Genomic DNA, 25,079 nt, shown 5'->3' with positions numbered 1-25,079 from the left:
CACACACACACACACACACACACACACACACACACACACACACACACACACACACACACACACACACACACACACAGCCCCGTTGTCGCACAACACAACTTATATAAAATAAGGGCCTAGTCCAGGTACTCATAAAATGTGGTATTGTACCGTTTTTAACTGCAGGGTATTGCTATATTTTTCTAGTATTGTTATTCTCTGCAACATTAGTCTGAGGTATGTCTCAACTATTAACGTCTATGAAAAACAGTGCTGCATATTTCTGGCCATCAGCAAAGGGGGTATACTGACACTACTACATGCTTATTTTTTGATTGTTTTAAGCTCCTCTCCTGGCATTTATGTTTTTTTTCTCTAAACATTTTGACCTCGGCATGACCCCAAGAACTTGCTTTTTTTGTCACGTATATATTTCCTGCTCTACAGCTGCCTTAGGAACCTGGGAACCTTACTGTATTTGATATTTGTGATGACATCAGTTTGCCAATCTCTGATGCCTTTTTGCTATGCAAACCAACCCCAGCCAATTTTTTTGCATATCGTCCACATAGAACATTCAAAACAGATTAGTTTCCGGGGTGACGGTCACCCGTGACGCCAAACTGTGTTTTCCTAAGCTTCACTAATAATCTCAAAGGAAACAATCTGATTTAATTTAAATGTTATACGTATGAACTTTGTCATACTGCATAGCTCAGTTTTACTTACTGTATTTGAAACCGGTCCATTCTCAAGCTAAACAGCATAATGAAGGAGTCAAGAAAGTATGAGAATATTCAGACTCATGTAACTGCTCCATAAACACTGTTGCTGGAATAAAGAATAAGGCAATATGAAAGCATAAAATGTCCAACAAAACTCGTATGATCTCATGGAGCCAGTCACTGATAAAGTATAATGGACCTCAATATTTTAATACCTGAAATAGTTATGGGTAAATTAGTTTTGGGTGCATTTTCCCTTTAAATTCAGTTCATGATATTGGTGCTAGTGCGACCTGTGAACTGATTCCAGAACATTCCACCTGTGTGCACGACTGGGCCAAAATCAGGTTACAGGCTGACTTGAATACTATGCAAACTGGCAGAGTCCACTGGTGGAAGTGTCCATACATGGTAAAATAACCATTTGGCTCATTCAATCAACAGTAACAGCGGCGAGATAAATCAGAAAGATGAATGGAGATTTTTTTTTCCCCAAGAGGAGAAACATCTGCTCTAATCAAGAATGACTAACAATTTTAAAACACGCAACTTGGTATAAATTTATTAGGTACATTCCATCTTCCTAAGTGTTGCTGAAGTGTGTGTGTGTGTGTGTGTGTGTGTGTGTGTGTGTGTGTGTGTGTGTGTGTGTGTGTGTGTGTGTGTGTGTGTGTGTGTGTGTGTTATATCCCAGTGGGGACGTTAAACTTAATACACACTATCCCTTGTGTCTTTCATGGGGACAAAGTAGGGGTCCTGATTTTTGAAAGTTAAGACTTGATTTTAGGTTTCAGGTTACAATTGGTTTTATGTTAGGGTGAGGATAAAGATTAGGGTAAGGGGCAAGGGTTAGGGTTAGCCCAGTTGTTTACATGATGTAAACAACTGGGCTGCAAGGAAACCTGATTAAAAATAATGTTAGGAACCATGAAATGCAGTTAGAACATTTTATTTCCGATTGATATTTCCAATTGGTTGTGTTTTATGAGCTGTTTTATTGCCTGGAACAAGGCCCAAACCTCAGTTAGAACTTGTGGATACCATGGTATTAGTTCATAAAATTAGTTGTTCTTTTTACTTTGGCACCAAGAACATTTTTGATGGATCTCACACACTGACAATAAGTTTTGTTTTGGCACAAATTAAGATAAAAATCTGTGCATAAGGCAGAGGCCTGTTTGTACTGGACTATGCAATAACTGTGTAATTACTGTTCTGAATAAACACGACCCTGAAGCCATTACAGGAAAACTTCAATATGTAGATATATAGTATATATATATCTATATACAGCATACAGTATATATATATTTATTATGTTTCATCAGAAATATTATATATATATATTATGTTTCATCAGAAAGATGAAACACTTTTATGATTTTGTTTAACCGTCCTAGCTCTGCCACACACAGGCTCCGCTGCATCGAACTGGAAATGAGCCTTTACTCTTAAACATGCACACGTGTGCCACATCCATGGAAAGGTTTTATTCTTGTTGTTTCAACACTCTTTCTGGCAAAAATAAATAAATAAACTTGATTTTTGGATTCCCCCCCTTGTGTCTTGCTCGTGGATGTTCAAATTAGCATGTTCCTTTTTCAGGCCTGGTTTCTATTATCCGCGGTGATGGAGTTCTTTATAGCTGTTCGGGGGGTCGTATATGAAAGCACGGCTTGTTTTAATACCAGAGCGCAGCCTCTTGGAATGTGAGGAATTCTGTCATTTATTTTCATCTGTGGCTGAAAATTAGAACGTGGAGCACTCGGAGCATGTGATTTCAATTAGACGAGCCGTAAAGACCTGAAGACACGTAACGGTCAGACAGACTGGTGCTCCGCTAGCGCCGGTCTCCATGCAGTGTCTGGACACTCGCAGGTGAACAAAAGCAAATGTACCATCAGTATCCAGCTCCCTTTCTGTACGTATACTCAAAAGCCTCACTCCTTAATCTTCGGCATCGGTCAAGTTGTTGACAGCAGGCTTGAGGCGCTCAGCCACTGAGGACCTCATGTCATTGTGATGATGTGTGGTACGTCTTTCTTCTGCTTGTTGAAGCAGTTTGCTTTCCTTGTGAATGGCATCTGACCTCAGGCCAAACTGTGACATAGGGGGTTCATAAGCAGGCTTCAAAAGTAGTTTGCTGAGTCATGACATTTGCCTGTGTTCAGATAAGACTGTTAAAATGCCCCGAGGGGCAAAATGGATCTAATTCCACCACTTTTTTTGGGGAGGGACTATAACGATGTCGGGGTGGCTTATATCGAAATGTTTTGGGATGTGATCTGAATTTTAAATGGCCAAGCTGGACCCCCACTGAATAGTAACATAGCAGCTGGTAATGTTTGCGAGTCTTCACTAGCACTGGCGAGAGATGACATACATAAATGAGATGTTCATTCCTCTTCTGTGATAGTAAAATAACACATGGGCCTGCTGATTACAGTGATTTATACATATAACGAACAGAACTTACCCACAATAAACAGCTGGTCCATGACTATGTGCTGGCACTTCCCAATGACATACACCCTCGCATCTGGATGGCCTCTCATATAAAAGAAACACTCTGCTGAAACACAGGTAACAATACATTAACCACTTCAAATTTTGCGCAAAAATTATTGCCGCCGCTCCTACAGAATTTTATGAAATGTCATGAAGTCACAATTAGACGACTCTGTGAGGGCTTTTATTTTGTCATGACAAGACACAACAACGGAGCACTGTGGAGTCGACAACACGCTGCTTAAAGAAAATAGATATATATTTTGCATTGATCTATTGCATAAAGACTCTCTGTGTATGTCTGTTTATCCTTTGTAGTTAAGTGAATTCTTAGAAACGGGCCACGTGTATTACATTTCTGTCTCTTGATAGGACATTTTTTTTGCTGGCTGATGAATAGAAAGAGTGTCCTAACTGTCAAAGAGTGACTAAGGGTTTAATATAACGTCGGGGTGAGGTCATGGGGTCCGACAACTCAAAATGACAAAGTGGATATTGTGAAAGAGACTTCAAAATGCTGTTTTTGGCATGTTAAATGAGGGAGTTTTCTTTAATTAGAAAAAAATTGTCCATTTATTAGGTTTCTAGATTGTTATTTGACTGGTGAAGCTTTTGATGGTCAACCTTGCATGTCTGTGTGGTTGAATGTGAAGGTCACTACACCTGCTATAGATCAGTATCCAGCATCCTTCTCCCTTGCAGAATTAACTACATACTGTGAGCAGAATTTTTTTAATACGACTGTAAATAAGCCAGAGATCTGGCCATATAGAACAACTACCAGACATATGTTTGAAATAGCCATATATTAGTGTACATTTAAACTGTAATAAAACACAAACATGATCATCCAACAGTTGTATTTTATTGAAAGTAGTCAGCATGCATGACTGAACTCTTCCAACTCTTGGCTCACCTTGTGAAAGGAACATAGCCTATAGGCCAAAACAATAATATAAATCTAATTGCCTTGCTATTGTTAATTAAATAAAGACATTAGCCTACATTAAATGTGTGTCCATTTGCAGTTCAGGCCCATCAAATTGAATAACTTAAAATAGGCAAAATGAAGAATTGGATCTTAAATGAAACATTAGACCGGTCGGTCCAAATTCTGAAACCCTTTGTAAATGTTCTGTTTATATGCAGCACAACTTAATTGAACAGAAGTTCTCTGCTGCTTGTGCAAAGTGGAAGTCATCCAACCCCCCTGGCACAACTCATAATTCTCATCAACCCTGTCACCTTGTCAACACTAATCTGTCTTTTAGCCTAGTCACAGAAAATGATTGCTATTATCACTTAATACTGCCAGATACCAGCTGAATGTGTTGAGGTCAGGGCCTTGAATTGAATCTCACCAAGAAGTGCAAAACACTGGGAACTGCCACTTTCAGTTCAATTATGAGTGGTTGTCAGTTTGCCCTCTGGTAAAGCCATCTGTTTTATGTGCCCTCCCTCCCACTGTGCAGAATAATTTGTCTGTTCCATCCACTTCATCATGTCCATCAACCCTTTAAACTTTTCCCGGCATCCTGGTTTATTATCGTTTGGCTTTTTTGGCTGTCACATCTTCTATTTTGGAGCTTGACACTTTTTTTTGGCCTTACTGTCCATGGCTGCTATACTTGCACCATCATATTTTTTCAGTCAAGCCTAGTGGCATATTTCCCACCAGACATTTCGGTCATTGATTTTTTTTTACCTAGCAGACAATTATGCATGATACCAGCAAAAAACTCATGACTGTATGTGCGTACGCCTTCTTGTGGTACACTACATACTGTACATACTGTTCAAGTGGCAGCTTGGTTTTGTGATTGAACTGCAAAGAATTCAATTTAGCCCCTTGTTGTGTATCTTGGTTTCATTACATCTCCTCCCTAGTGTTCCTTGTCAGAGCTTTATCTGACATCTAAAAGAAATTAATGGTCTTCTGGCTCCTGTGATCTGCTTTGTGTTAGTGGTGTAAGTTCTTTATCTCACACCACATTGGACCACATTCCTTGTGAAACATCTTGACTTGATCAGTCCCACCAGGACTCTACTAGCAGTATGTCTTTTTGTAATTACGGTTGCCACACAAATTGTCTTTTTGATATAATGGACAATGCATTTATTTTAATTATTTTTCAATGCACGTACAATGTTTCAGGGCATTTCACTAACCTGGTGTTAGCCAACCATAATTTGCCACAAAGGTAAAGATGAACATAAATCATATAGTTTCATTTAACAGTTTTTAATTTTATTTTAGTTTTCCATACTGTGAAGACTTCTGTGCACATTCACGGAGAGGCTGATTTTATTCTGATTCTGTATTTTGTTCTGTTGATTGCTCTTTATGTTGAGTCAAATCTTTTTAATAGATTTGACTCAAATTGTATTTCCTCACATTTATTCTTGTCTATGTTGACCAGGCCTATGTGATGTATGTTAATTGGATGACTCAACAGGCAAAAAATATGATCATCTTGTGATATGCATATGAGCATTCAATGCACTGACAGGTCTCCATCTTCTTATCTGCAGGTTCAGGAGAGGGATGTGGGAAGATCATTCAGCGATTCCCCAAGAAGGACTGGGAGGGAACTGCCTTTCCTCAGGGGGTGGAGATGGTGAGTGAAAACAGTCTCCTCAAACTCAAACTGAACGGAACCGAATCACCTGAGTATCTCAAGTACACTACCCAAGGTTAAAACTAATTAGTGCTGGGACTGAGATGTTGTTCTCTTTTAACATTTGACATAAAAAAAAAAAAAGGTTTGGTAGTCAAGGATTCAGACCGACTCATAAAACTCAACTCTGACTTTACCTGACATCGCTGCAGCTTTTTATCAATAGAAAAGTACAAATACTGTTACTTCAATCAATATAGAAGAACTTGATGAATCAGGAATACCTGACAGTGTTGAAAGATGATGTGACAGTATTTGGACAGCATTTTACAGAGACAGTTGGAAGAGCGTCCAAAAATATCACGCTTGTGTCTGTTTTGATTCTACATATACTACAGTGCAAACCTTATAATAAAATGTCTTCCCCTCTCCTGTGGTTTTGCTTGGTTTGATGAGGAGAAATCAGTGATGAATCATTTATGACAGGTTTCTGAATGGTTGCATCATTATTGAGAACATTGCCGACCACTATCAGAGTTTGATAGATCATAACAAGACAGCACCATCTCTGCAACAGTTGTGAGTTAATGTGTCATGTCACGGGTTGTACTGTGTTTTGTTTCTAGTTAGTGAGCGTCCTTGTTCTTATGCCCTTTACCCACTGTCAATTTCCTGAAATGGCAAAAAACGTTTCAAATATTGTGATACAAGACAATTTTGTCTTCAGGGTTTTGTGTGTTGCAAAGTAAAAGATTACACCCCCCTGGAGCCTTCACATTGTAAAAGCACATCTGTCCTTTGGAGGTTGTGCAGAAGATGTTGGCATTTCCTGTCAGATGAATTCATAATATTTATTAATTCAAAGGTTTCTGTGAAACACCTATCGATGTTCAGTAATTTGGAAACCTCATCCCTCAGAATCCTTTTTCAAATACTGTCAATCCTTGTACAGTATGTGCTTCCCTCGTTTCAGTCTGTCTCCATCTTCCTCTTCAGGAAAATTAAGGGAATAGTTTGTTCTTTCCCACTCTCCGTGGCCAATTTAAGGGGTCCGTGACAGGGGGTCTGTTATCCTTATATGGAAAATGCAATGGACGACTATTTGCTTATCAGAACTGGGAAAACAGTTGCTCTCTCGGGTAACATTAGCAGTTAACAGTATCAAACTGCACAGGACATTACGCCTGTGTTATATCTGTTTTGTTCATTTATATTGGCTACTGCAGATAGTTTAATGACCAAGCAGAAAGGTTTTGGCACTCGACAAGGAGAGAAAACAGCAAAATGACTCTAGATCCCAACACAGCACTTAAACCTTTGAAATAATTATCCATCACATACTTTTGTAATGCTACTTTTTCTGGTCTCTTCAAAACAACGCCATAAATTACAGCCAGCAAAACAGATTTCAAATGTTTTTTCTTCTCAGCGGACAACTCAACTGCAATGTAGACATCACTAAGAACAGTTAACATCTCAGCTGCATCTGTGGGTGAAGATTTCTTATTCCATTTTTTTTTATTGGCATTCCATCAGCTGTACCACCATAAAGATTATGCTTCCAGACTACAGGATCCATTGCTGCTGACAATCAGACGTGCTGTGCTAAAATAAATGTTGCATAATTCCTACCCCACATTTGAAAGTATATTTTGTGTTTGGTAGATGTCATGCGGGTCAGAGATCATGAACAAGATGTATTTCATTTAGGACCTAAGTGAGAGCAGAGCAGCAGGTGTTGAGGCCTACAAGTTGCATAATAAGGGGTCAAAAATCTCAGCCAAGACAAATGGAGAGGGTTACACTAAACATTGGACATTTCTCAACATCTCATATTTAGATGAAGTCACTTTTTCACAAGGACAGAATCCTTTGCAGAAACACAAATATAATCTACACTTGATGATTGATAAGTGATGGCAAAGAGTCTTATAGTTGCAGCTGAAATCTTTGGCTCTGTGCAGACATGTCACAGAGATACTGTTGTACGCAAACACTTGTTTATGCAGAGGTATTAATAAGGCAATTGAGAAAAACGTGAGCACAAATAGACATTTTAGAAGTGGTGGTGCTTTAAATGGCATGCGAGTGCTTCCTGTGTAACTCACAGTCTGTTGGCGGCCATCAAGAGTCGGTCTGATTGTGAGTTATCGGTTTGAGACAAACCATGATTTGTCACAGCCACCAACAAATGTAAATTGTGACTGCTAAAGCTATAAAAAAAATGAAAGAATGCCATATCCAGATAAAGTAATTTTAGAAGTTGAAACTTTGTTGAAATGAGGCTTGAACCCTTATATTGATATTAACCTTGCACTGACTCTGCATGATGAAGTATCCTTTCGTGGTTTCATAGTTTAAATATAGAAACACTGCCACAAGTTTAGCTAAATCTATTATCTTAGTGTTTCCAGATGTCATCAGGACCTGCATACCATTTGTGTGTGTGTGTGTGTGTGTGTGTGTGTGTGTGTGTGTGTGTGTGTGTGTGTGTGTGTGTGTGTGTGTGTGTGTGTGTGTGTGTGTGTGTGTGTGTGTGTGTGTGTGTGTGTGTGTGTGTGTGTGTGTGTGTGTGTGTGTGTGTGTGTGTGTGTGTGTGTGAAATTTTTGTGTTCCATCATGCTGAAGTGTTCGTTCCAATGCTTCTTCATTATGTGTCAGCGTGGACTGAAATTGAGACACACTGCGATCCCATGTGTGTAAAGAAGGATAAAGCATGATGTTTCTCATTGAAGTCATTCCGCCCAAGGATGCATTCAAGTGCCTCCTGGCAAATACCCAGCATATTTGCTGAAATTTACACACAATATGTTCTTTTGAGATACAACCATATGGACAAGTATGGTATTGAATAACTCGCTGAATAAGATTCATATATGAAACAACACCCAGAGGAGTGAGAAAGAACGGGAAAGAGGGGTTTGTTCCAGAAATGTCCTTTCCTCGTACGTGGTGTGTGACAAACTCAAGAGCCAAATGACTGAAATTCCAGCTTTGAAGCTTTAATGAAGATACACCATAGTGTTTAACAGACCCACTAAGCAATTTGCATTTTGGCTCTGTTTTGGGCTGGTATGTAAACCATTATTATTTGCAGATTTTCTCTACTCCATGAAAAAAACGAAAATGACTCATTTACAAACACTAAGGAGCACATCTGTAGAAAACAGTGGATGAAGCTGAGCACGAAAAGCATTTTGCGGTCACAACAGGCCCCCAGCAAACTAAATGACCACAGATGAGGAATGCACCAAGAAAAAGCATTTACAACTTGTGCTTGGAAAAATGTGTTTCTCATCTTTTCAGGCAAGTGATGATGATAGGAACCAGCTCAAATCCTCATCTGTTATGGATGAGCTGGGCGTGTAGCTGGAGGTCAGCAAGTTGAGCACCTAGTACATTTCCACAGTGTTGCCCTCAAGTGTCAAGACACAGTCCACATGGTGTACTGTAAACGGACAGAGGCATCACGCAAGCTTCGCCATCATCAGCCTGCGTGAGTGAATCCCCTGGAAACGTAAGGACACACGCTGCTTTGTTTGAAAATGAAGCCGGCATAATGCCGACTCAGAGTGTGATTATAGATGGCGTTCTGGAATCAGAGGCATAACATTAAACACAACAGGGTTGGCGTCAGTCCCGCCATGCCGGCTGTCCCTTTTACACAAATGTCAAATGAGACTCCTTGACTACCTCCCCTGTGGCTTAACAGTGACACAACAAAGCCCCCCATTCTTTATTTGTACCTTTTATACAGAACAGCAAGGCAGAATAATTATGCAACTTTCCCACCTTGGACACGCTGTGTGAAGGAGGCTAAAGAAATGGCATAGTTGGTGCTGTAACTTCCATTGTATATGGAAATGGCTCTGGTTTAAAAAGTGGGACAATGAGCCGGAACTGATCATCTGCACATTATGTCGGAAGACTGTAGTTGTAGCGATTTTTCAGACGAACAAAGGCTTCATGTAAATTTGAGGTCGTACTGCCCAGCCCCAAGGACAGAGGTTCTGGATGTGGTAGTAGGATCATGTCGGAGGATTTCCATGTACAAAACCTTCAAATTTCAGAAGGTGCCGTGATCGCTTCCTCAAAATGTATTAGTCACTGCCACCGAAATGGGCATAGCGTTTTCTTCTATCAGGCTGGTGTGAGCCCATTGTTCTCTGAACAGTAGTCGGAGTATTTAGTATTCACTCAGCATTTCCTTGATTCTAACTCATTTTGTTCTCATTTCATTGATCATGAAATCACACAATCACAATTAGCTTTACTTGAACTTTAACCTAATGTAATTTATTATTAATGTTATCTTTTACTATAATACTAATTGTAGGTGTAAAGTCTGAATTGTGAGAGAACCAGATGAACAGTAAACTCTCTAAATCTATCTAATCTAAGCGTTAGTGAGCGTTTGAAGTAACAAATACCAAATCTTGTCCAAGACCGCTTTTGTGGGTAGCATTTTGCCAGAGTTGTAAATTTTTACTGCTAACTCCGACTAAATCAAATCTTCATGCTTTGCACTTTAACACAGTGGAAGTAATAGGCCTCCAGTTTATGACAGGAAGGTTCATGTTTACTGCTGTTTGTTGTGTTAAATGATAGAGGTACATAAGACGGATTGAGTTTGACTTTAGATGGATTGATTATCCGTTCCATCATCACGTGGTTGTGTTGAATGGACGGAGACGACAGGGTAGCTGTGAGAGGATTACAAGATGCAGTTTAATTTTTCTTTCTTGCTCCCTCTTTGCGTTCTCATTCAACCGATAGAGTTCGGTCAATTCGCAGTTATACGGCTCCTGCAAACTGGATCAACCCGCGGTCGTCATTGTGACAGAATCTGGCAAATTGAAAAGTAACTACATCCTTTGCCAACGGCGTCACGGCGTTGTGTTGCATTAGTAAAAAAGCAAGATGACTGTAGCGTGAGGACGCATGTTGTGTATTTTCATGACAAAGTTTTTTGTTTTTTGGGATGACCTCAGACATAAGCCTAGTTGCTGCTCCGGATCAATCGGCTCTCTGAAATTACTCCTCTGCTTCTTCAAACTTGGTGCCAGCTGTTCTTGACAGTTCTTCAAACTGTCCGACTGACATCTTGACGTTATCCCCTCTTTGTCAATATTGGGTGCACCCAGGTATTTTGTGTTTTTTTCTTTTTATTAAGTAAAAGAAGCATCAGATCATCATCCCTTGATGTTGATTTTTATCATTCTTTTCCCCATGTGAGATCTTCAATCCTTATAATTCATTCGCCAAATCTCGCCGTACTTAATGTAAATCACCAGGTGCGTCGAAATTCGTCTCTGAGTTATTCTCAATATTGTGTCATTTATTTACGTTGCCATTGATGCCCAAAGGCCATTACTCTGTAACTTAAGGTTGATATTAAACTGACCAATGATGTAATGTCATTACTCTGTCAGTCGAATCCAGCCAAAAAGTAGCTCAGTAGGAGCCCCTACTTAAGGATAGCTTGTTATGATTTTGTTTGACCCTTACTCTCTCTCTCTGTGTGTGTGTGTGTGTGTGTGTGTGTGTGTGTGTGTGTGTGTGTGTGTGTGTGTGTGTGTGTGTGTGTTTGTGTTTGTGTGTGTGTGTGTGTGTGTGTGTGCTCGGTGCGTGTGTGTGTGTTGTGAGGGAGATGTCTTGACAACAATACCTGAGAGGTCAAACACATTTCAAAGCACCACAAAGTTCAGCATTGAACATGAGGGTCAGTCCACACAGACGATGTTCTGTCAACAGACTTATTCCTGCTGTCTCCTCTGAATACGTAGGTGCAAATCAGTCAAAACAAAGGAAAATCTGATTTGAGGTGCCGCGGCACAGTCAGCTTCGATCAGCTCTACATTTTTAAGACGAAGTCACAGCGTAAGGGAAGAGGACCTCCATCTATAGAGCACGTCAAAGATTGGAAACTCTCAATCAGTTTATCAGTCGATCTTGACAGACATTTTTACCCTCTTAAATAGTCTTTGAAATCAATTACTAAACAGTAAGATACAAATTTGCTCGCTCCATCTCTCCAATATGAAAGTATGCAAAGTTGATATATTATTTGATTTTTTTAAATACATAATACAAGCAGCTATTCTTTACACCGTTCTTAGCTACAGGAACTTTCAATGAGCACTTTGAATGAAATAATTGATACAAAAATATATTGTTTATTCATCAGTAATTAAAATGATACTTTGTAACTGCTCTAATATAACAAAGTACATTTTGGTGTCTCTCAGCCATAATTTGATTTAATTGGTGCATGCAATAATTATCATATTTATGTTTTTTTTATTGCCCCTTAAAAACAAATACTTATGTGGGTCAGACATTTTTTTAAATGGCCTTGGTCAGCAGTTTGAGGTTGACCTCTCAACACAGCAGCTGAAACATTGTGAAAGGATTTGTTGATTCAAAAACCTTGACCTTCCATTTGTCGCATGTTGTCCCTCCTTGACTACTTCCTCGTTTGTTTCCAAAGTCTGCTGGGTGACCTCTCTCCAACTCACCTTTAAAGGTGCGTGTCATTTAGCCTTTGGTGTGCAAGAGTAAAAACAGTGGGAGTTTTACCCTAAAATTCAGTTGGCTCCATCTCTACGTAATCCCACATGTTGTGGCTGTGGGCGAGATGCTGCAGCGCTGAACAATAGTTGTCCTGTACTCGTCTAGTCCATCACACATTTTGCGATGTGGGTTTTCTGTTCCACCGAGTCAGCTAAGCAAGCTGACTTGTTTCCCTGAACACATACCATGTCGGTCATTTGCTTTTTATGTCCCACTGCTGCTAACTCATACAGACATACAGTATGCTGGTAGCCATGATTGTTACTGAGTGAAAGACATTTATATAAATGACAACCACAGTGGCCAAAAGCTAAAGCCAAATTAAAGACATAATTCAATATAATAGCTTATTTAATTTGCAGTGTCAATCAATCAATCAAGAAACGTTATTTGTCCCCGAGGGGCAATTCAAGGTCGGTTGTAGATGTGAGTCATGAACTGGTTGAGCAGGGTGGTGGAGGGTGCAGGGATGGTTGGGAGTTGAGTGCTATGTCGAAAACATTTTGTGAAAATGAAAGTACATCTAAGCCCGAAGCCCCTCACAGCTGTAGCCGGTGGGAGGATGACTGAGGAGAGGTCGAATGAGTTCTACTTCTCTGTAACCAGGTTCATAGTGAAAGACCTAGTATAAAAAGTCTATAAGCAGTTTCGATAAGAGTACCGGCTCACAATTCTTTTTGCCCGCACACGTGCTTCACCTCCGCTTCTTCAACTCCATCCCAGGGGAAACACTGGACCCAACAATACTTCAGCACAGACGCTACCCCAATATACTCTTTAACAATCTATCATTTCAAAGTAGGGAGGAGTACATTCTTTTAATCGTGATATAAATATCTTCTTCAGATGGTTGCAACATTAGTAATATTATAAATAGGCTAAACTTCCTCTTATGAAGGAATTGGCCTAACTTGAACAAACTTAAAACGCTGGATGGTTTCGTTTCTCTTGTCTTGAACTCCTCCTCTTTCCCCAAAGCCCCGCTGTAATGAGGAACGTGGCTTGTCCTTCCAGGAAGGATGTTCAATTTGTCCAGAAGATTTGTAAACTGCTAGTGTCATTTGGATAGTTTATTGCTGGGGTGGAAAAATTGGAACAGACATTTTAGGAGTGACTTCTTTATACACATTGTTTCCGGAAAAGAAGTTGAAGACCTGACTCCAGGAGGACCTGAGCCTCTGGGGTTAGGCCTGGTTCAGTTCACTCGCATTGAGAGTCATTCATCTGGCCTCTGTTCTGAGAGCTGGTAGGCAAATCATGACAAAGCTTAACTGCATTGCTCACAATCCACAGCCTTGGTTAGTCACCACAGAGAGATGAAAGAATGCATTTTAATTGTATGACTTGATGGATTGACTCAAGTGGCCATAACATGACATGTCGCGCTGCACGTCGGTCTCGTGGTGTTTGTAAAGCTATGAGAGAAAAATTAAACAGTGCATTCCAGATAGCAGGATGCTGTTCCAGCCGGGGAAGAATGGGATCATGTGTTTGTCAGGAAGATCCACACATGAGTAATCAATGCGCTGTGCCAGTGAAGCTAAACACATCAGGAAACAAAGCTGGGGCTGTCAAGCAAGCAGGACTTTCCATGCTTAGAAGCGCACTGAGCTCACCAGGAAATGGGAATACACAGGATGAAACCAAGCTGCAGTACGCTGGAGAGTGCACATACTCAGCCTTTTAGATGAAATACAGTAAAACATTTCAGTCCTAATGGTTTATTGTTTATACATGGAGGTATTTTAGAACAAAGTCTTCCTTGCCTTGTTGTTATGTCTCACTACACGAATGTAGTTCTTTCCCTCCTGATAGACATACGAAAAAATAACCTCCAAACAAACAATACTCAAAAGCGAGAATGACACTAACAACTGATCAACTCTATGGTCAGCCCAGGCGCTGGGCTATAACATGTTGTTGTGAAATTGTGCCAACAGTTCCGAGAGCAATGTTTTGGGATACCTCAGCTACCCTGTACATTACCTTCCTCCCATCTAAGGAGCTGGCTGGCTCTCGACATTCCTCTAACTGGCAGCTTGTGAATGCCACTGTTGCTAGTAAAAATGTGCTGACTGCTGCTGATACCAGGGCTCGACGCTGGTGACATCACTTGTATTCTTGCACTCACATCAATGGAGGAATCCCTCAGTATATGCAGTTCCGTTATCTCTGCCAAAGGTTATTTTAGTGAGAACTTTTGGAACCAGTTTACCTACCTTCAATTAAAAGAAGAAAAAAAATCCCAGGACTGATTTATGCAGACGTGCAAGTCAAGTTTTGGGTGTTCTCCTCAGCGTTACGCCACTTAAAAAAGACTTGCCCAAAAAAGTTCTGTTGTAATGGTTCCCTTTTGTGCTGGTGAATTCGGATGTGGCCCAAACTGCTGTATGCCGATCCTGCTGAGTTCTACTTCAGAAGACGTACGGGTATTGACTTGGGCAGCATGTGAACACTTGTCAGAATCTTTGGAATAGCCACTGACAGCATAATAACATTGCGCAGTAATACATTACATTGCGGTTATTCATTGACATTTTTAGCTCTACTGGTAAGAGTTTGGGGCTCAAAGGATGGTAATGTTGGTCTGGTGTCAAACCCTGTTATTCTTTCAGGGTTTAAGGACCAGCATGGCTTCTGGAGGCTGGTTGTAGGGCTTATATTTCAATCCTCTGTTTACCATTATAAAACCACAAGCGTGGCTACGTTTTCCTACAGTCTGTCACAAGGTGTATTTGTGTTGAATCATGAATTTGCTGTACGTATCCAGCATTACTGACAATGCTGACGGTGCGTTTTAACCAAAAAATACAATGATAAGCAACCAGCTAGCTGAAGCATTTTCATCAAATCATTTTTCAGTGTTAAGGTGTTTAAAATATTTTTTAACCATCCATAGAATTGGCATGTGGCTGTTGCTAATTTCACTTCAGTTTTATACCAATGATGAAATGTCTTGCATCTGATGAAAGTTGAGTTCGGAATTTTCAATATTTCTTTTCAAAAATTGTCCTTTTTCAATTGACTGGGACTTGTTGTTCCAGTCTTCTTTACACATACATTGACATATAAAGAAGGATCAGTGCTGCCAACAAGTCCCCTGGAAGTAAGAGAACATTAGTGCCATGAAGGAATTGAATTGTTGAGGTGGAAGTTTGGAATCTTGGGATTTTTATTAGCGTCGAGGAGGGAAAGTACAGATCTTTGTTTGAGTTTTTGAAAGAAACAAGGTTGATGAAGAGAATTTAGTCAGGTTTTCTTTTTGACCTCTGCTCCACACTGCAGCATGGTGGGTGATGGTAATGCACCCTAAAAACACCTCAATACACCACTGTATGGTAAAAAAAAAAAAAGATACATCCGTGTGTGGTAAGTGCTTGTAGCCGCTATCCATAAAAAAAGTGAATTCACATTATGTATAATGACTTTGAGAAGGGGATGTGAGGTCGGACATTACAGTGCATTTTACCTCACTGACGAGGGATGTTCCCTTAGTTGTAGTGGTTTGAGAACAACACTGTACAAGCGGAGCTCCCGCTCCTGTGGCCATGTGCCAAGATTTTTCCCACCAGTAATAGCATGTGTTGTTGATAAACACAGATATATATATATATATATATATATATATATATATAGATAGATAGATAGATAGATAGAGATATATATAGATAGATAGATAGATAGATAGATAGATAGAGATATATATATATATATATATATATATATATATATATATATCATTTGCCATTGTGTGTGGCTACATACTTAACACACAGATTCACATGTACTCTCCGCACTACATCACTGTATAGTCAGGAGAGGAACAACACTTGTTGTGGTTTTGAACTGAACCTATTAAAGGCAGAAGTGAGACCAAGTCCTACAGTAAATAACTTAGCCAGAGCCCCCACAAGGCGGTGGAGGAAGCACCTGCTCCACAGCCAGGTCATTATCAGCCATTATCTTACAGTGGCTGCAAAGACCGGGACTATGATGTCTGACGCAGGATAGCCATTGTACTGATGTATGCAACCTCAGGACAAAGCTGTTTATCCTGCTCTTTCATTCACCACTCCATGGGTTCAGAGGTGTGTTTTGATGTTCCATGTTTACTTTTTACAGATGAAGGAAAAACCGACCGTGTTTACCTGTTCTCAGCTGATACAGGTTAAAAAAGGGCATAGCAATCTAGTGTGGATCAGAAAAAAACATAATAGGCTGCATTTCAGCTTATATCTGACCTGAAGACAGTGTATTCAGTCTGGACACAACTGTAGGTGCCACTTGCTGTGCTCAAGTAGTTCAGAACCACTGCCTGGTCACAGCCATGCAGACACAGTTGAGGTTCTTGAAGGTCAAATGCACAGCTCCAGATGTGGCCCAGCAGCAGGTCCTGGGGGACCTCATAGTTCTTGGTAGCGCTAATGAACAAAATTAAATCAGACGTAGATCATTTTATGAGAACCACAATTAGGTACCATATAGCTTGATACTCTCGTTTGATTTGAAAAACTTTGATTTGCCACCACTTCGTTTGCTCGTTGTCCTGAAGACCAGTATATGAGTGAGAGTCCCACATGCAATAGCCAGAGTGAGTTATTTAGGTGCATTTTTAACAAGATATGTCTCTGCACTCCTTCATGACATCACCACAAGGTCTAATCCTAATATTTATGTCAAGAAAACAGTTGTAAATATTCAGTGAACAGCCAGTTCTGCTAAAAGTCTCCGTCCATCATTTGGCTGTCAAAAATGCCACAATCGAAATCGGTTGTTATGGTCCGCTGTCTGTCAGGTGGAAGTTGGGTGTACACTTTAGACTTAAATTCTTTTAGAGCTCGCTGTTTTTTTGTTTTTGTGTCTGAAATTATTCCAATGTTGGAACTTAAAAACTCTGCTCATCTACATGCAACGTCATATGTGCAGTCAGTGTCATTGTGTTTCAGTGTTATTTATACTCATTTCAAAATTGTTTACTGTGCAAAGCCAACTACACCGTATTTGACGTAAACTTTGTCTTGTCTTAAAAAGCACAGTGTGCTCACAGACTGTCAGACTATGATTAACTGAGTAGCACAAGCAGACATTCCCAGACGTGACAGACCAGCTCCTTCTTTATTGCAGAAGTCATTGATTGTTTTAACCAAAATGCCATAAGCGTTACACAGTAAATGTCACTGCTGTTCTCACTTCAGATTTCACCGATTTCAAGAGGTTTTAATATCTGTTTTACTTCTAGCACCTGTTATTAAACGGTGCCGGGAAAATCCATGGACTTCCCTAAAGGGAATTTCTCTACTGAATATCTTTTTTTCTGCAGATTTTCCCCTGAACTATGATGCAACTTGTTAATGCTGGGAAGATATGGTGTTTGTTAACCTACTTTTGATGAAGCAGATACATCATAAAAAACGAGTCGATATTTGGGACCTTCTTGCCGAAACCGCGAACATCACACAGATGCTTCAGATAAGGTTGTGAGAGTCAGGATGAACCAATGTGACAGCAGATTGATTTTAAGCATAGGAATGTCTAATTCTCCAGACAGTGCTCCTTTAATCATCTCTTTATGTATTTCTGTTTTCAAGTTGCATGTGGTGAACTGGTTGTATGTTTTCAATTTATGCTGTGTTTTGAAATACACTGAAGAATTTGCCCCGAAGTGTACAAATCTTCCCAAGGGATGTTTGTGGGAAATGGGGGTTCGGCAGAGTTATCCAACCTTACATTTGGGCTAAAAATACACATTGTAGCAGGGTCTTTTTCTCGTGTTAGGTTTCCTACACATATGGCATTTATGAAGCTTGAAATTTTGTGTACAGCACTGTTTTTCATATTCTCTAGATGACTCTTCCTGTCCTGCCTGACTAGACATTTTTTTTATTTACTGTGGTTCATCTTGGTCGTCTAAAAATATCTATGTCTAAAATGAACCATATGTGTCTGGTATTGCGTAACAGACCAGCAAAGGGAAACCAGGAGTGTTGGTGACAGTGGAGGGGGGTCTAAGTTGAGGAATGGAAATTGAGGTGCGACGCCACCTCAGCCAAGTGCTCAGTGATGGAGCTGAACATTTTGAAATTAATTCACTGCAGCCACTAAGTTGTATTTGGATAGCAGTGCTATTATGGTAATTTTGTTGCCAGTTTTGTTTCTTGTACTCATCACACTGACCTTGAGTGAAGGAGACAGATGTGGAAGGGGGGGGACACATGCATGTTTGAGCGCCAAACCGCTCGGCTGGAGCAGCCGTCTCTGGTTGTTTTGTCCAATGCTCATCCGGCAGACCTGATAAAGTAGAAGGGCTGGGCAGGCAGCACGCCGTTGACCTTTTCACCTTTTCAGTCCCTCTTTGCCCCATGACACCTCGCAGTTCACTTTCCGTCATTGTGTTGTCTTCCTGGCATGTGTCTCTTTCTCATGCGTGGGGAAAAGAGGAAGACGATATTGAAAGTACACGCTGTAGTGCACATCTGTTGCTCTGTTTTCCTCGACCACATTTAATTATGTCTTTACAGTCAGGCTCCATGTACAGCTCACTTCTATTGTCTGAAAATATAATGATTATAGTTGTCTATTAATTTCTTCTACACATCATTTCCCTGCCATAACACCTTCTCCAAAATTTGAGATTGTTTGGCAACATGTTTACTTATGTGTCATGTTTTGGGTTTTTTTAGGCAATTGTTAGAATATGTCTGTTGTGTGTTTAAGCAATACCTCATGACAGGCCGTGGTCATTTTATCACAGTTTAGGGGGCGTTGTTTGTTAAGCTATTGCTTTTATAAAACGGTTATAAGTATTGCGAAATCAAAGTACTAACCACATGACAATTAGATTTTTTTAATTTCATCCAGAAAACATTTTTTAACGAATACAAATAAGTAGTTGCTGTGCAGCACACTGTAGCGTTCCTCAGTAAGAAAGCTACGAGACGGTAACTGGGTTTGCCGGCAATTTAAGTCCGCAGCCCATGCCAAAACTCCAACCATTGCACCCTGTGTGATTTGAGCTCTCGGAAGTTTCCTCAACTTCACTACGTCGCTACTCACGTCTACTCACGTCTACTCACGTCTACTCACGTCTACTTACGTCCACTTAGGTCGTTAATTCCTCAGTCGCGAAGTGATACGGACGTATGCAAACTGATTCAACGCATAGCCGTGGTATATGCTCAATATACCTCGGCTATGAACCAATCAGATCGCTTGATTAGAGCTACCTGTTTATTTTACCAGTACTACTTTTTTGTCTGTTTGGGACATTGTTGCTGATGCAAGAGGAGACTGCTTAGTCTATGCACATTTATTGCTGTGGAGAGAAAACATGAAGCAACCAATTATAAAATAAGTCCCTCTCTGAAGGATTTGTGGGATTGAGGTCATTTGTAGTATCGGGAACTCTAAAGGTTTTATGACCCATTCAAGCTGTTTGTATTTTTGTATTTTCCCCAAGTACATGAATTTAAAATGTTGAGGTCATAGTCAAAGCACAGTCAACCTGTTTTCTTTCTTGTTTTGAGCTGTATCACACCAGAGAAAAAATAAAGCTCTATGTCTCTTTGTCCTTAGTCATCTTTAGTCATGGCAGCCACGCCAGTTATATCTGGCCTGCACTGGCGTGAATAGGGATTAATGTCTCGTCACGGAATAAGAATGCAACCCTGTCCTGAATCAGGCACACCCTGATGTTTTTTTTTTTTTTAGATTTCTTTCTTCATTTCTTCTCTTTTTCTTGGTGCAGCACTCAAGCATTCTGCTGTGATGATGCTGAAGATCCAGTGTCACTGCCTGAGTGGTTGAAAAGTGAAGTGGGGGGGGGGGCAGTTGGTCATGCCAGGCCGCAGCACATGATGTGATGCAGACCAGGGTTTAGCTGCAGGGATTTACTGTCTGACATCGATACAGCGAGTGTGTCCCAGAGTTCCTTTGTCACTTGACTAAGGTCTAATTTGGGAATAGATGCCCTTTTGTGTGTGTGTGTGTGTGTGTGTGTGTGTGTGTGTGTGTGTGTGTGTGTGTGTGTGTGTGTGTGTGTGTGTGTGTGTGTGTGTGTGTGTGTGTGTGTGTGTGTGTGTGTGTGTGTGTGTGTGTGTGTGTGTGTTACACAATGACCCCTGCTCCTGTTGCACTGTGGTGAATGTCTGTGTCATGCTATAGCTGAATGTACAGCACAGCTTGTTTGTGATGTTGCAGTCGGAGCTTTCATTGTTTCCTCAGCTCTGCTGCTGCCTGGTGACCTGTCCTGGTCATTCACTGTTGTGAGATGCAAAATGTAGCACAGCAGGAGAGAAACCCTTCAACAGAAAGAAATAAGGTCCCAAGAATTGATATAATTGTTTTGCTGACCTACTTTGTGAAAGCCATTTTTGATGTGATGCTTTTTGTTTCCTCTGTCTCTGTTTCCTCATCTGTCATTCTAACCCTTAAAATGAATAGATCTTCATCCATTTTGCCTTCGAGGACTCGCCTCAGAAATGTGGAGCTGGTGTGTGTCTCTGTGTGTGTGTTTATGTTCACATTTTTTGTGATTTGAATGGAACAGGAAATTACATACTTTTTCAAGTTGGATGTTTAAACAAATAGCATAGGCATATTATCTCTGTTTGAGTTCAATTTAAAATGATAAACAACAGGTTTTTCATGGCCTCTGCAAAAGTTGCAGAAAAGCAGGGCAGATTCTGAAATCATACTGTATTATTCATACTGTTTGTTCACAAGCAAACAATATATGCACTGTAAACACTTTTGTGTAGGATGCATGCTCAGTCACAAAACTAAAAATAAAGAGGCTCAAAAGTATGATGAAAGCTTGAGTAAAACTATACACCACGTTTCAAGAAAAGTGCAAGACGGGACATGGAATCATTTTTGCTTGATTTTTGCCCTATTCATTTCCTTGAACCGACCCAATGTAAAATCGTTAAGAGATCCAGCTACAGCATTTAAACTAGACACTCATTCATCTTTTGGTTGGACTTCTAAAATGACGGTAGTCTGCCTGGATGCATTGGTCCCTGAGTAAAGTGTGTTTTTCCAAACACTGGACCCCCTAAAGTGACTCTGAACCTGTGCCAGCCCTCGAGTGTCTCTCTGCAGACCTACGGGCGAGATAACGGCTTAAAGGAAACGCTGATTCAATATCAGGGAAGTCGAACTTCTCACCATTGCGCCTCCGCATGCTCTCTGCAAGTCACTCGCCTTCAAAGTTAGCTCCTCTCTAATGGACACACACAGACACAGGATGTGTTTATCTCTTTTTGACAACAATGAATGGCATAGTTGGAATAGTTTAGGACAGGATCAGTAATCCCCACTTGTCCTTGGCTTCTGTCTGGCCCGAGAGTATACACACACATACACACACTCACACTCACACACGCACACACACACATGCACACAATGCAGGTTTAACAGATTTCCTGTGAGCTATTGTATCTGCTGGAAGATGGTGGCATCCTGGTCCAATCCTCCAGGTCGAACAAGCCAAATCCTTCCTCCCCCATTTCCTCCTATCCCTCTCCTCGTCTCCATTCCTCTCTCCCTCTCTTCTTCTTCTTCTTTTCGGTCTCTACTCCTCCTATTCCTTTCACAGATACGTTACCTTGCCAGTACATTTTTCTTTAGCTGTACACAGATCCATCTGTCCATCAATCCATCTGTTTTTGCCCTCACCAACCCCTCCTCTGCCCGCCCCTCTTCTCTTCCTCCATGTGTCCGGTAATCCCTTGTGTAACCCCTGAGGAGCAGTCTAAACACCGTTTTTAGAGCCAGGCCAGTTGGGCCTCCGGCAAAAACAGAGAGACGAGACACAAACACTCGACTCTCTGACCAAATGCCTGCCTGCATCCCATATTTTGGCCCTCTGCTCTCCAGTGGGTCGCTCTCATTTTCAAATAATCATTTATCAACTTCTCCACAATCAACCACTTATTTTTCTTGTGTTGACAGGTAGTTTTCCGTTGTGCTTCACGCAAATGAATTTTATTTAATTCTATTGGCTTGTTTATGTGAAAGCAATATATTTTTCAATGTTGGTGCTTGAGGACGAAATATGTGAAAATCAAGTCTCCATCTAAAATCAGTTAATTTATAAACTTAATATCTCTAACAAAACAGGAAAAGGTTGTGTTTTTCAACACGCGCAGATGTTTTTTGCCAGAACTGGTTATGACTCACACTAATGCTTAAAAGACCTAAACCCTGTTTAAGATGCTTTTTATTATGATGGCAGCCCTTCTGAGTTTTTCTGTGCCCACAGTTTGTTAGAAATTGCTTAGTTTTGTCATGCATCTAAAAATTGATGATTTGTTTGAGTGTTTGGAAATATAAATAATAAGTTATTCCAGGAAGATTTTGTAAGAGCTGGTTTGAGACCAAATCTGTAATCCCAACAGTTGGAATTCAAATAAACATATGTTTGAACAGAGTTCACTTTTCATCTTTATCTAACAAATACGGTTTTCTTTATGGGTGACTAATAAAATCAATAAAATGAAATCCAATTGATTGCAAAATGTTTTATTAAAATATTTGTATTGCCCAAATCCTGTGTTTGTAGGTATTGTTTCAATTCCCTGTCTTATTTGAAATACTTCCTTTTATAATTAAGGGTGCACCGATTGGCTTATTTTGGGTGGGTTGATGAGCAGGTTGATCTGAACATGCCACTTGCCGCTCTGTTTTGGTTTGCCAGACTCAAACAGGACATCCTGTCACAGCTCTCTGGGCATTAGGATTTGAGGACCTACTGGAATACGCTGATAACCTGTCCATTTAAGGTTTGAACAGGTTACCAGCAGAGAGTCTCGGAGGACATAACTACTTAACATGACTACAATTCAAAGACAAACAGAGAGAAAAGTTTGTCTCGGAAATGATCAGAGCCTCAATGTCTAAAGGCACATGTCTTTTCTGCGACAGATGATGTCGCCCCAACCGCTGAAACACATTATTCATCTGACGATGTCTGTGAATGGTGGTCTCTGTGCTGTGCTCGTGTATTGACCGTTTATTGCGTGTCGTTTCAGTTCTGCCAGCCTGGAGGTTGGAGGCTGTCCAGGGATAGGAAAGTACCCACCTTCTTCACCGTTGTGCTGACAGACATCGATTCAGATCGACACTTCTGCTCCTGCCTCACCTTCTACGAGGCCGAGGTCAACCTGCAGGTAAGACTGCGACACACACACACACACACACACACACACACACACACACACACACTCGAGCATGGGTACATGCTAGGGCAGAGCTTTCCTTGAGTGCCGTTTTCATTCATGCATTGATTCATTATTTCTTTTCTTCCTAATAACTTGATCTTTTTCACGATCATATGTAGCTGTAGCTTATCCCAAAATCCCCTGGAGCGCGAGGCAGCGGTGCTAACCACCGAGCCACCACGCTAGCCTCATTTATTACGATGAGGGAAATCTGTAAGCATAAATATTTCACTGCGTCACTCCAGTAGACAGCTGTGCATCACATCACTGTGGGCTTCTTCTTGTCGTCCTTACAAAGCTCGTATAAGATCATCACGGTGATGATCCCAAGATTTGTGGACTCTCACATTTGTCCTCATGTGTCTCTCTCATGACTCTCCGAGGCCTTTAGGAATATCTCAGTTGGCCAATGTGATGGTTTTCAGACTCTGTTTTCCATTTTAGGCTTATTGTTTTGTTTTTCACAGTCTTTGGCACTTTTTCTTCCAACTTTTAGGAATGTCTGTCGTGTGTGTGATGTCTTCCAGCATTTGATGCATTAGTAGAAAACTAAGTCCTGCTTGGATCCAGCCTAATAAATTGGGAGCTGGCCGAGGGAGTGCTGTTATAAAAGAGAGGATGGACCTGTGCTTCCTCTCCAGAACCTTTCCTTTGATTCACTCATGTATCCAGGGTTGCGTTAGATTACAGAGCCCTGGTCTCGGCACAAATGTTCAGACCCTCCATAAATTATTGATTATACAAAAGGTTTGTTGATATTCGATTTTTTTCCCCGTTTTTTTTTTTTGCTTATGAATGATGTCGTTAATTTCTACCCCTGCCAAAAGCCCACAGAATACCAAGCTAATTGTTTCATTGTGTTTGACTTTGTGAGAGGCCTTAAATGACTCCCGTAGCCCTGCCCACTGTGACTTCACATCCTTTCACATGTTGAAGGCAATCGTCTGTCACATTCCAGTTAGATCAGCAGAACGCTTTTTAATTTATTTCGAAATGCAGTCATTCTACAAGTAAATACGTGACAGTCTTCATACACTGTAAGAGTCACTTTAGTGGAATGTTGAGACTCAAACGTGTAGTAGTGCTTCCTTTTCTCATTACTTGGGCCATAATTACACTAACATTCCTCTGATGATCCTCATTTTTCCAAACAAAGCATCAGGGGAGGGTGGTTTTACGGAAAATTGCCACATGAAAGGGAGAAATTAACCAAAAATAGCCCAGTTGTTAGGTGTAAACAATTCTGGGGAAAGACAGTTGACATCTTGAACTCAACAGCAAAACAAATGCTGTCTCCATTCAGTCCTACTTCAGAAACTCCGCCTTCCAAATTCATGGAGGCCGATTGCCAAGGCAACAACACAATGGTGGATTTTTGATCATCCTCGACATTGGCCAATTCAGGGGCCACCTTAAGAGGACGCGTCCTACGCAGCTGACGGCCATCCCGTCAGCCA

General features: G+C 40.7%; 1 protein-coding gene across 2 annotated transcripts in view; it reads left to right on the top strand.

Moving 5' to 3' along the window:
* Nucleotides 1-25,079, top strand: part of sbf2 (SET binding factor 2) — an 81,279-nt gene that overhangs the window by 5,595 nt on the left and 50,605 nt on the right. For both annotated transcript variants that reach the window (XM_035627956.2, XM_035627955.2), the window contains exons 2-3: nucleotides 5,745-5,830; nucleotides 23,434-23,571. In XM_035627956.2, coding sequence (XP_035483849.2) covers nucleotides 5,745-5,830; nucleotides 23,434-23,571 — 224 coding nt within the window. The remainder of the gene's footprint in view (nucleotides 1-5,744; nucleotides 5,831-23,433; nucleotides 23,572-25,079) is intronic.

The sequence above is a fragment of the Scophthalmus maximus genome, chromosome 4 (assembly GCF_022379125.1).
Source record: "Scophthalmus maximus strain ysfricsl-2021 chromosome 4, ASM2237912v1, whole genome shotgun sequence".
Classification (NCBI taxonomy): Eukaryota; Metazoa; Chordata; class Actinopteri; order Pleuronectiformes; family Scophthalmidae; genus Scophthalmus; species Scophthalmus maximus.
Note: the sequence above shows the minus strand (reverse complement) of the source record. Positions and strands in the feature narration are given on the sequence as shown.